This window comes from Coenobita brevimanus, chromosome 107 (genome assembly GCF_032717465.1).
Source record: "Coenobita brevimanus isolate Jiangsu-jjx chromosome 107, ASM3271746v2, whole genome shotgun sequence".
In the NCBI taxonomy this organism is placed as follows: domain Eukaryota; kingdom Metazoa; phylum Arthropoda; class Malacostraca; order Decapoda; family Coenobitidae; genus Coenobita; species Coenobita brevimanus.
Genome location: NC_137060.1, coordinates 7,099,607 through 7,112,558, shown reverse-complemented (window position 1 = coordinate 7,112,558; position 12,952 = coordinate 7,099,607). Strand labels below are relative to the sequence as shown.

The following is a 12,952-nucleotide window of genomic DNA, read 5'->3' as shown; positions in this document are numbered from 1 at the left end:
TGTATGCCTTCAGTTATACCGGCAGTTTGGGGTAATTTACCTTAGTTGTTCGACGGCAGCTCATGAATTTCGCCAGAAGCAAAAAACTTGGGCCACTGTGTAACCATTTATTCAAAGCAAACATCTGCCTGCTGACATTGTATTACTGCGTGTGTATTCAGTGCGAGAGAGGGAATATGAGAGTGGGGTACAGTTGTCGGAGAAAACCTTTGGAGCGGCCCGCCTTAACATGCACATACTTTTTAACCCCATGCAGTGCAGCTGACATTCTCGTGGGCTAAAGAGGTGCGCTTACACAAGATTTCAACATACTGCACTTTAGCGCAGTTTGGTACGTTTATATGTATACTATGTTGATATTACGGATATTAGACTAAGAAGCACTAAGAGACCACATATCTTCGTAAACGCCAGAAATTTTATGAGTTACCGCTGTAATTTCCTGTTTCCTACCAGACGAATATTTTTACGGTTTCACATAGCTAACTTTACTGTCTTACTCCACCTCAAAATCTAATCATCTCTTCCTTTACCCACTGCCCACCTGTCCACCAGGTCTCATTGAAATTTGTTAACGGTATTTTTAGATATCTTGTACACAAACAGACACGGGTGAATACATAACCCCCGCCCAGCTTCGTTGACGGAGGTAAAGATAAACAAACACAAGATTATTAAGGTCTAATAAGTAAATTGTATCTCTTGGAAGAAGAGGAAGTATCTAGTCTCCTAGGAATTATTTTAAAAGTTGCCCTTAATCCCTGCCACTGGTGCTGCCACCTGATGGTCTTCTCGAGAGTTGAAGAGATTACAGGAACCATCACATGTTCCTGCTTAACAAGGTGCGGTTATATCACGCCAGTTGGGTTCAAGTGGGTAATTAGGTTATGTAAGGTCAATGTAATTAGGAAATGTTAGGGTTAGGACACTTCGGGATTCTTCTGGACTGTTAAGATCATGAGACAAGATCATTTCATGTAAATAACAGTATTTCCGACAAAACTTAACATTAAAATTGAACGAATCACCTCAAACATCATCAGAGGAAGTTTCACTTCAGAAGCTGTTATGTACCGCCTCCTAAGCCCACAAAAATACAGCTTTATAATATTGCTTGTCGCTGTGATTTATCCGGATTATGATAATGTCCTTATTTGGTTCATGACATTGAAAGGCGATTGTGTTCAGATTTGAGGGTACTCGTAGTAAAAGGGCTTATGGAGACGTTATTAACCCTTTCAGTACGATGTGCCTCTCCCCATCTGATTATTTCGTCTGGTATTAACGCAGAGGGCGTGGACGTAGTGAGAGGGTTAAGTTGCATCTGGTGTATTAGTACTCTACACCAGTCTCTTGATTTGTATTACTCTGATATCAATGTATTGCTCCCTCTGCTGCAGGGCATGACAGATATACCTTATGGTGTTTTATCTGTATTTAGTTGTATTTTAGTGCATGTGGGAAGTCTTCTTTATATTATTATTGATAGAGCAGCGTCATAGTGTCCTGTATGTCATTTATGTCTCTTTTATATTGACATGAATTGCAAAAATAACCTAAACGAAAATTTTTACTTACCATACTGAAAAATGTGGCGACAGGGAAGCGGTGGTAGGGAGGCTCTTACCGAAAAATACACCCTATTATCTCCGCAAGGCCCATGACAGAGATTCCCACAAAAAATTGACGATAATTTTTCCTCTTGTAAGTAAGACTTATCCACCCATGGTAAGCAAGAGACAAATGCGAAAAACTATACTCTAGTTTATCCTGTCACTGCAGCAAATTAGTGTAACTTAAGGAAATAATTTACGTAAGATAAAACTCTGCTGGAAGAACAAGGTGAAGGGAATTCAGAATACTGAGAGAGAGAGAGAGAGAGAGAGAGAGAGAGAGAGAGAGGTGCGTTCTACATATTTGATTAAACAAACATTTCTCTGACCAACCCTTGTGAACTTGATTTAACCGATTGTTTTGAAAATTAAATAAATTCATTTGTGATTGTCCCTCAACCTTTGGACTGAGCTTATTGCAGATCGGGTCAGAACTCTTTGACTTTCTGTTGCCCTTCCCTTCACTATAATCTGTTGTTCTCAAAATCCCATCACTTAATCCTCGGCGACCCTCAACCTTCTTGCATTAAAGTTTGATCTAAATCTGATTAAAACTGGTTTATAATGCTCTCTCACACACACACACACACACACACACACACACACACACACACACACACACACACACACACACACACACACACACACACACACACACACACAGGACTTAAAGTAGTACATCCCCCAGCTGCTGGATATAAATGCTAAACAGTATATTTGTACATTCCTACAGTATATATATATATATATATATATATATATATATATATATATATATATATATATATACATGACACGTAGTATATTGTGAGTTGTACATTTATGTCCACATGAGACAACAACGTTTTCTTTTATTTCCCCCAGGTCGGCCTCCTCCTGAGGTGACGTGGTGGAGCAAGACAACCCTGCTGGACGACGTAAGCGAGGAGAGGCGAGGGGACGTCACCATCAACACCCTTCGCCTGGCTTCCCTCACCCGGGCTGACCTATACCGCGTCCTCACCTGCCAGGCGGCCAACTCCAAGCTCGCACAGCCCGCCGCACTCTCCCTCACCATCGACATGATCTGTGAGTCGCTGTGTAGATGGTAGATTGGTCGGGAAATTGAGACGGTCGGTGGCTTGATTGGTTTAGTGCTGGCCCCACATTTGGAGGACGCTGCGAGTGATGGGTTCGAGCCCCAAGGACTGCCACGGAGTTTGTTGGGTGGATACTCACAAGCTAACGCCAGTCCGCAGCAGTCTTGTAACCAGGCATACAACATACCACTGTCTTCTTCAGCTGTTTCTGTTTCACTGTCTGTTCTTTGTATCTGTCCTACCCTCCTCCCGTGACATTTCCTGAAGACTTAGGCCTGTATTTTTACTTCAGAGCTTTTGTAACGCCTCTTCATTAATGACTTATTCTGAACATTGCACCTCAGTATCGTGGAATTGAAGACTAACGGTCGTAATCTTAGCCGCCTCAGAGATTCCGTAAAGCTTCTTCTTTAGCGATTTATTCCGTATAAAATGTCAGTATCGTTTTGTATGATATTGTTGCAAACTTTATCCATATCAAAGCGATTTATATACGAAATAAAAGAGATGTTTAAAGGATAATAAGGAGAAAATATCCCTAAGCAAAATGTGCTATGCAGCCTACTATGCCATTTCTAACAGCCAGTAATCCCTTAGGGCAAGTCCGCACCAAAATCTTGCTGGTGCGGGTGGGAATTCTGTGCCAGTGTAACCTATAGAAGTTCTCGCCCACACCCGCCCGCGTCCAGTGGGGCCGCTTACATGGGTTGTGATGACGCGAAACTCCCACCTGCACCCACCCGCTCGCATATTTCCGTTCTGATTACCATTTTTTAACTAAGTTTTATTTTACCAGGACGATTACCCATGCTTTTTTTTTCATTTTCCTTTCTTTTATTATTCCAACACAAGTTACCTCATCCTAACCTAACCTGACCTAACAGATTAACCTAGCTAACAAACTAACCTAACCTGATACTAAGAAAGTAAACCTAACCTAACCTGAATTTCATGGATAAGAAAAAGTGCAAAAATGGTACGCAGACCGAGTATCAGCCGCCAGCTCCAGCAAGCTTTTGGTGTGAACTTGCACTGAGAATGACTTTCTGGTTAAGCTTATTATTACTGCTACCAAACGATTTTCTTCGGCTCAACGGGTTAAGGGTGAGTCTGGGATGAGTTTGTAGGAGATGCAGGTGGGTAACTGTGTTTAATTTAAAGATGGAATGCAGACATTTTGCATGACACTGTTGTTAGGCGGCTACTGATTCTCTCTCTCTCTCTCTCTCTCTCTCTCTCTCTCTCTCTCTCTCTCTCTCTCAGCAGGATAAAAACAAAGGAAATATCCTCGCTCTGTCTCGGTCATGGCCTGAGTAATTCAGATTTCTTTTACCTTTCGACTGAAACTAGGAACTGACATCGAGCGGAGGCCACCAAAAGCGACCTTTAAGCGAATAATAATCATCATCATCATCATCATCATCAGCAGCAGCAGCAGCAGCAGCAGCAGCATCTTCATGCGTTAATGGTTTGTCTGTTAGGTGGAGGGGAGAATTTTGCTGGCGATAACGAGTGAATTGATGCATTCTCTTAGGTCTTTTATAATCTCCCCTTCTGTCTCTGGATACTAGTTGCATAAGCTGTGAGAAATACACCTACGATGATGATGATGATGATGATGATGGGTACATGTTAAGCGCGCCGTCAATCTAATATTTGGGTACCATGATAGTGATGATAATAATGATGATGATGGTGATGAAACTGGATATAGAGTTACTCAATAAAAAAGGCTCGCAATATTAGCAGTTTATAGTCCACATATCATAACTTGGCCAAACTAATCCACTTCCCACACCTCAATACAGACTCGTGACTGCCGGAATTTTTAGAGGCTACGGGCACGATTATTTTGCAACTTTACAGCGGTGAAATAAAAACGACCATTTTTCCTGAACCATAGATTTATTCCAGACTACAGTTATAGGTTGGAATAAGGAAGAGTTGTAACATTCTCTCTCTCTCTCTCTCTCTCTCTCGTCATATTTACCAGGCAGCTACAAGGGAAGTGCGGCATCTTCGCCAAGAAAAATAAAACAGGGTACATGTAGCAGTGGATGTATGTCTATATTCTTTACCCCGACATGGTGAAAGGGAAGGCGAACTCACAAGCTTTGATGAACATTTTCAGAATACTTGTAAAGGCAAAGTGCACTGAACTTACATTACCTGCCACAGAATGCCATTAAAGCGACAAAAGATGTACCCAAAATCTTTTACACGACATAAGAGGGACTGAGAATCTTTTATGCGACAAAAGACCTGACAAGATTCTTTTAAACGACAAAAGATATACCAGGAGTCTTTTATCTCTTCATCATGTATTTCATGAACTATTTCTGTTTCATGACTTCTTGTCTTAATCTTGCTTCCCCTGAACGATTTCTTCCATTTCAATAAAGCCTTCTTGCCGAGGAGGTGCTAAAAAAAAAAAAATAATAATGTGACGTCCATTCTGTGCCGCTTCCCTTTCCCTAAATATCCCAGACACAAAAATAATCTCTCCAGCATTAGGTGCAGGGCTGATATGAAGGATCAATCAGTGGAGTATCTGGAGGAACACTGGAGGGCGAAATAAGTTATTATTATTATTATCATCATTATTATTTTTTTTTTTTGCATTGATTTTTGAAGGTATGAAGAATGATTGCTATGATGTTCGTGTCGAGAGTGCCAAATTTAGCCTCTGTGTGTGTGTGTGTGTGTGTGTGTGTGTGTGTGTGTGTGTGTGTGTGTGTGTGTGTGTGTGTGTGTGTGTGTGTGTGTGTGTGTGTGTGTGTGTGTGCAAAGACTGGCTGATATTAATGACCAATGTGGGTTCTACAAGTCCAATAAAACCTTCCGTGGGCGAACCAAACACAACATAAACCCTGGGCGATCAGCAGAAGGAGATCTCCTGAAAGACAATCAAACAAACCTAGAAAAATGGTCACCAATCATCAATACCTTACTGAATCGCTGAAACCCGATGGAGCACATCCTTAATAACATCCCGAATACTCCTCAAGAGGCAGATGTCGATATTCCAGCAGGCCATCTGATCTCTAAAACGTAACAAATGCCCTGACCCTGATGGCATACCATCTGAACTGATCAGAAAGGGTGGCCAGTTACTTCACCAGCGCCTCCATAAACTCATACTGACTGTCTGGAACCAAGAGCAAATTCCATCTGAGTGGTATACTTCTGATGCTGTAACCGGCTCCAAGAAGAAGGGACCGTCAAATTGTGACAGCAGCAGAGGCATCTACCTACTCGTGAATGCCAGTAAAGTATTAGCCAAGATAATGTTATGCAGACTGACGAAACATCTGACTGAGTCAACATTTCCTGAAACACAGTGTGGATTTCGGAAGGTACGAAGTACCTGTGATATGATCTTTGTTGCCCGACAGACACAGAAGAAATTCCATGAGGAGAACCGTGACTTATATATTGCTTCATAGATCTTGCAAAAGCATTTGACGCTCCCAACAGAGAACTTCAGTGGAATGCTCTTTAAAAATTTGAAGCTCCAAACAAATTTCTTGCCATCCTAGAGAGCCTGCATGACAACATGAATGCTCGTGTGTCCGTAGGTGGGAGCAAATCCGAACCATTCACTGTGGATGTGTGTGTAAAGCAAGGATGTGTCCTGGCTCATGTCATTTTCAATATCTGTCTCACTACAGGCACCCTTTTAAGTCACCAACAAATGAACAATGATGATGGAATAAAAATCCAGTTCCTTCTAGACGATAACTTATATAATCCCAGTCGTCTTCAGGCACAGCCAAAGATTGAAATAGCTTATTTCCTGGAGCTGCAATATGCTGATGATTGCGCTGTCCTTGCATATACCCCAGAAGCCCTACAATTGTCGCTCACCGTCATTTCTAACGTACCATGCAATGGGGCTTCGAATAAGTGCCAATAAAACATAAATAATATATCAGAGAAACAACGCAGCACAGCCTCTTGCATTCTAGATAAATGGCATAAATATAAAACAGGTGGAGAATTTGGTCTACCTCTGATGTGTGCTCTCAGATAAACATAACATTGATGCAGAAGTCCTTACACGAGTCAGTCATGTCTCAGCCTCTTTTGGGCAACTCAGATGCAGAGTTTTTGAAAACACCAACTTACGAATCGAGCCGAAGGCGTCAGTATATGCAGCTGTATGTCTCTCCACCCCTTTATATAGTGCTGAATCCTGGACTACTTACCAGCATCGTATCAAACAGCTTGAATCTTTTCACATCTGATGCTTACAGCGCATCCTAGGACTCACATGGAAGAATAAAGTCCCTCACTCACTAATTATCCAGCGGGCATAATCAACCAACATAGAAACCATGCTGGCTAAAAAAAGCAGCTTAGATGGGTCGGACACGTGTTCCGCATGGCTGAGCACCGCCTTCCTCACCAGGTTCTGTATGGTCAACTCCTTGCAGCATGTCGCAACCCAGGGGGACAAAAGAAGAGATATAGAGATCATGAAAGGACAGTCCTGAAGAAATGCAACATCATACCAAAATCTCTTGAAACCAATGCCTCTGACAAAAAAACAATGGCTAGCCTTTTGCAGGAAAGGAACAATTCATCTCGAAGAAGCTCGGAACCTGGCCAGAGAAGAGCGTTGACAATGGAGGCACAACCAAAACAGAGTCTCCCAACAAACCAGGACTTGACATGCCAACTGTGTGGCAAAGTTTGTGGATCCAGAATTGGTCTGCACAGCCATACATGTTGTCACCAAAGACTGAAAAACACGCCATCGTAGTGAGCATTGTAGCCGTCGTTTTCTGTAGTAGAAGGATAGCTTTAAGTGTGTGTGTGTGTGTGTGTGTGTGTGTGTGTGTGTGTGTGTGTGAGAGAGAGAGAGAGAGAGAGAGAGAGAGAGAGATTCTGTGTGCGTGCTTTGGAGTGTCATAAAGTCATTGCGTGTTTCGAGAAATGACCTATTCATTGCCAAAAGTGCCACACTAAATCAGCGTGTGCGTGTCAGGGGGTGTCACATCAGTATAAGTCAAGAGTACCGCTGCCTGCGAAGATTGCCTTTATAGTTCGTTCACTTTTATTGGCGCAGATTTTTTTTTTTTCCTTTTTTGCATCTTATTTCATGTAGCTCGGCGTTGGGAAAAGTCACTGTTACGGCTCTACTTTCCTTTCATAGCATTGCATTGTGTCGTGACATGTATCATATTTTAGCATTAATAAAACGCAGTACGACAGAGATTGTAAATTTAGAACAAGTTAAACTGAACAGAGGATAATATTTCTCTTGGTGTTGTCAGGAAACGCGATTCCTTTTTGAGGCTGGGGTGCTATATTTTGTTTTAATTTTAACTTGTGCTATCAGTACCATGTTTCCTCCTTGAATATTCCAACTTCTTGCTGATTTCCTACGCGATTCTCCCACGTTGCTCTTTGCAGTATTATCACACTTCTTTCTGCACTTCGCGTGCTAAATTTGATGTAATTATTCGTTCCTGCCACCTTCTACCTCAGTGCCATATAGTCATTTTAAGGCTTTCTGGAAGTTCTTCATTATTCTTTCCTTCCATTTATTCCTTCCTTCCATTTTGAATATAAAATAGTAGATTTTTAGCATATTTTGATGCTAGTCACGAAGAAATGCTTTAGGAAATGTCCAAACTCAAATAGTGACTTTCTTTGTCGCCGATCTACATAAAATAACTAGCAGAAGGACGAAATTCTGGGTTAAGTTAAGGGTAAAGGGCAGAGTTTGTGTGAAGTTTGACACCAGGATATCGTGTGGTGTTGTTAGTCCCGTCTGGGGGGTGTGGTGATTGTGGTGTCAGGCATTATCAGTTCAGTGTGAGTTAGGAGTAGCAGTGTGTGGGGTGTGTACGAAGAGTTTTATCAATCTTGTGTGTGATGTGTGTGTGTGATGGTCGCCTCACTATAACTGCGTGTTGCGTGTGTGCTGCCACCAATTTTGCGTGTGGTGTGTTTGCGTGTGATATGTTTATTGTCACCAGTTTTGTGTGTGTTGGCTGTTTTGACACCAGTCTTTCCTGTGGTGTGAGTATTCCAATAGTTCTGCGTATGGTGTGTGTGTGTGTGTGTGTGTGTGTGTGTGTGTGTGTGTGTGTGTGTGTGTGTGTGTGTGTGTGTGTGTTAAGCTCTCTTCACCATTAAGCTTATGTCATCCTCAGTCCCACCAGTGAGCGTGAGCATCGTGGTGCCCCCCGTGAGCCTGGAGGAGGGGAGGCAGTACAAGCTGGTGTGTCAGACCTCCGGCAGCAGACCCAAGGCGGACGTAACCTGGTGGAAGGACGGGATGCTCATGACAGACTCCAGTTCACAGGTTAATTATTTCCCTCGAATCTAGTTTTCATACGTATATTTCTAACTTGTACCTCGCACTTCATAGTTCTGTATCATGCGTCTACTTGAACCTCATGTCTAAATCTCCTTCTACCTCAAACCACTATATTAATTCTCCTTTATGCTCATATCACTCTCATGTCTCTGTCATTTCATTTACCACATATTTTAAAGCTCTACCTGTAGCCTTAAACCCTTATCTCTTCCTCTACCCAAACCTCAGGCCTTTATATTTGCCTCTAGCTCATCATTACAACTACTTCGACCTTGTGCTCGTACCTCTAGCTTATATCTTTGTCTTATCTTTACCTCTTATTTCATAGCGCTGCCTGAACCTCACACCTCTGCCTCTACCTGAACCTCACACCTACAACTCTGCCTCCTGCCTCTCACCTCTGCCTCACACTCTTACCCCTACTTCCACTGCATGCTTCATTCCACATGTCACTTAACCCTCACACAACCACGACAAATTAATGTAATTCCACCGCCGAACGATTTTATCTAGCTAAGAGGAAATCTGTCGTAATTAAAGGATATAAATCGAGTATCCATAACTCTTCTAGTATAATGACGTCTTGTTGATCTAATTGTTGATGTTTTATTCAGTTTGAGAGATATAAACTGAGAGAAATGCCAGCGACCCTTCTAAGGCTATGAGAATTCGGAGCTCTGTGTGTGTGTGTGTGTGTGTGTGTGAGAGAGAGAGAGAGAGAGAGAGAGAGAGAGAGGAAGGACGGACTTATAAGTCAATATTAAGCTATTACGCCAGGCTGAAAGTGATAGAAAAGTCACGTGGACATTATATGGCCTGATATGTTCCAAAGTCACGGAAAAGCACACACACACACACACACACACACACACACACACACACACACACACACACACACACACACACACACACACACACACACACACACACACACACACACACACACACACACAAAGGACAGTGAAAAATGGACAAAAGGAGCATATGCATACAGTCGGTGTCAAAATCTGTGTCAGATTTTGACACCGACTTTAGTGGAGGAAACAGTCAGAATCAAAAAGCTGTGTTGAAGAGTGATAGTAGAAGTGACGTACCTCCATTACCACTGAGTGTGACACAATTTTTGACTCCGACTGTATTTCAGTCTTATGCAACGAATGCCTCCGGATGACCCTCCATCTGACACACCTTTTGACCCTAGCTGTCTACCAACTGTTTACAGGTTGAAAAAAATGCTAATCTGCTTATTTACCATCTATTTACAGGTCGATAAAAAGGCTAATCTGCTTATCTACATCTGTTTACAGGTCGATAAAAAGGCTAATCTGCTTATCTACATCTGTTTACAGGTCGATAAAAAGGCTAATCTACTAATCTACCAACTGTTTACAGGTTGATAAAAAGACTAATCTTATCTATCAGCTGTTTACAGAGAGATACAAAGGCTTAAAGGAGTAACATGGCGAAGTCCTAAGTGCTCTATTGACATTTTTTTTTATTTTTTTCACTGTGACAATTCTTATTTGCAATTTTCTCTCACTCACTCACTTGCACTTCTCTCTCACTCACTCACTCGCAATTTTCTGTCACTCACTCACTCACTTGCAATTTTCTCTCACTCACTCACTCACTTGCACTTCTCTCTCACTCACTCACTCGCAATTTTCTGTCACTCACTCACTCACTTGCAATTTTCTCACTCACTCACTCACTCACTTGCACTTCTCTCTCACTCACTCACTCGCAATTTTCGGTCACTCACTCACTCACTTGCAATTTTCTCACTCACTCACTCACTCACTCGCAATTTTCTGTCACTCACTCACTCATTCACTTACTTGCAATTTTCTCTCACTCACTCACTCGCAATTTTCTCTCACTCACTAACTCACTCACTCACTCGTAATTTTCTCTCACTCACGCACCAAATAATTTTATGAAGTCTGAGTTTATCTCGTGTTGTCTTCGGGTATGGAAAGTTCCCTGGCATCTCTTCCTTAGCGATTTATTCTTGATGTGGCTGGTTGTTATCTTTTTGTACGTCATTTATGCAGAGTGTGACGATGTTTGAGGGATTTATATAAAACAGAATAGCGGAGTGAGATGTAGTAAGCAAAATAAATCACTCAAGGAATGATATTAGGGACCTTCCATCACCTCGTTTGCTAAAACTTTAAATCGCTTAGTGGAATGCGAACCTATATCATTTTACAGTATTTTGCGAAGGACCTGTAGTAATTATAGTCATTTTATCTTAATTTGGCCCAGATTATTGTCCTTATTTCACGTAGCACAGTGGTAGAATAAAATAAAACTCTACATCCTTTCGATAGCACTTCTTCGTGACTGGCAACATATTGAGTCTTAATCTCTGGCTAAGGGTCAGTATTCCAGATGGAGAGATGGCAATTTTAGGCCAGGTTGGAGTGAGATGGGTATAGTTATAGTCAGCCTGCATCCCGTATTACAGAGTGCATTCAGCAGCGATATACAGTAGGAGGACTAAGCAAGATCCATCCTATTCACTTGTTTCAGAAATTGCCGTAAATAATGGTGAGCTTGCATTTCACTTACCTCTTTGGTGTTTCAGCATACGGTCATTTATTTTTCACAGATATAAGTGAAGCAGACACCACAACGTATTAGCCCTTTGAGTCTGGATTGACGTCCTCTTTTTGGGTAACCTCGCTGCTACCAAACGATTTTCTTTAGCTTATTTCAAAGGCCTCTGGTATTGGAAGGGATTTTAATCAAGGGTGGAAATCCAAAGCCTTCTACTTCGTAAAGCCCATCTTCAGCTGAATCAAATCGCGGAGTGAAGAGAAAATGATGCTGAAAAAGACATCTCGGGCTTCAAACGGTTAATGTAGTCATGGCAGAGGTTAATCTGGATTTAACCTAACGTTTCACACGGCCATCAAGATAACAAGGTCATGCTGGGCTTCAGGCTGCAGGAGACACGAACAAACTTCCTCACTGCCATATTCACATTGAAAGGTTTTCCTGAATAACAAATCATCATCATCATCATCATCATCATCATCATCATCATCTAATCCTGTGTTGCCCCTTGAGAAGCGTAGGAGCCCGGGGCTTGGCAAGTTGGTCCCGACATTTAAGATGAGAGTGACCAGCCTCACTCATCCCTGAGTGGCATTACGTGAACTTAAACCCCAATCGCCTCTTGGAAATAAACCTGCACAGGCTCAATCCCACTGGAGCGTCTTAATTACCCACTAAACCATCAGGCGCCATTATATGGTTATATGGGTACCACCCAGCGTAGTAAATGGTTTCCTGGTGTACATGAAACCATTTAGCTTGTCACTCATGTAGAGTCACCCGTAGACAGAAGGAAGAGGAAAGAATGAAGGAAAGAAAGACAGAAGAGGAAGGTAGGAAGAAAGGAAAGGGAAGTTCCCGAGAGCAGCACTACATCGAGCGAGTGGATGGTGAGCTCCCCCACCTACCACAGTAATAATAATAATAATAATAATAATAAATGATAATGATAATAATAATAATAATAATAATAGTAACTATTATTATTATTATTATATTGATATTTTACGATTTCTTCATTATCATACTCAAATAGAACATTTTTTCCTGGATAACAAATAACAAAAAACCTTTGGACTTCATCTCTGGCATACTCACATTAAAAGTTATCCCCAGAATAACAGTTAATAATTTTTTAGCAATAAATAATAGTAATAAGTAATCACACATGTAGAATAGCTCACTTATCCAGTGAGGGTTGAGGGACACACACAACCAGCTTGTGGGCGTGGGCTGGGGACCTCTGCTGTACAGTACATGATAATCTCTGGGTTCATATTCAAGTACTCAGGCACGAGGTGGTGGGGGAGGACAATAAAAGGAGGTATAACAAGACACTTCTTTACAACCAGCACTTACACACACAC

At 41.8% G+C, this 12,952-nt stretch overlaps 1 protein-coding gene across 1 annotated transcript in view; it reads left to right on the top strand.

The window, feature by feature from the left end:
* LOC145416646 (uncharacterized) overlaps positions 1-12,952 on the top strand; it is a 195,890-nt gene that overhangs the window by 114,110 nt on the left and 68,828 nt on the right. Inside the window, exons 7-8 of the mRNA XM_080285581.1 lie at positions 2,478-2,681; positions 8,857-9,008. Coding sequence (XP_080141707.1) covers positions 2,478-2,681; positions 8,857-9,008 — 356 coding nt within the window. The remainder of the gene's footprint in view (positions 1-2,477; positions 2,682-8,856; positions 9,009-12,952) is intronic.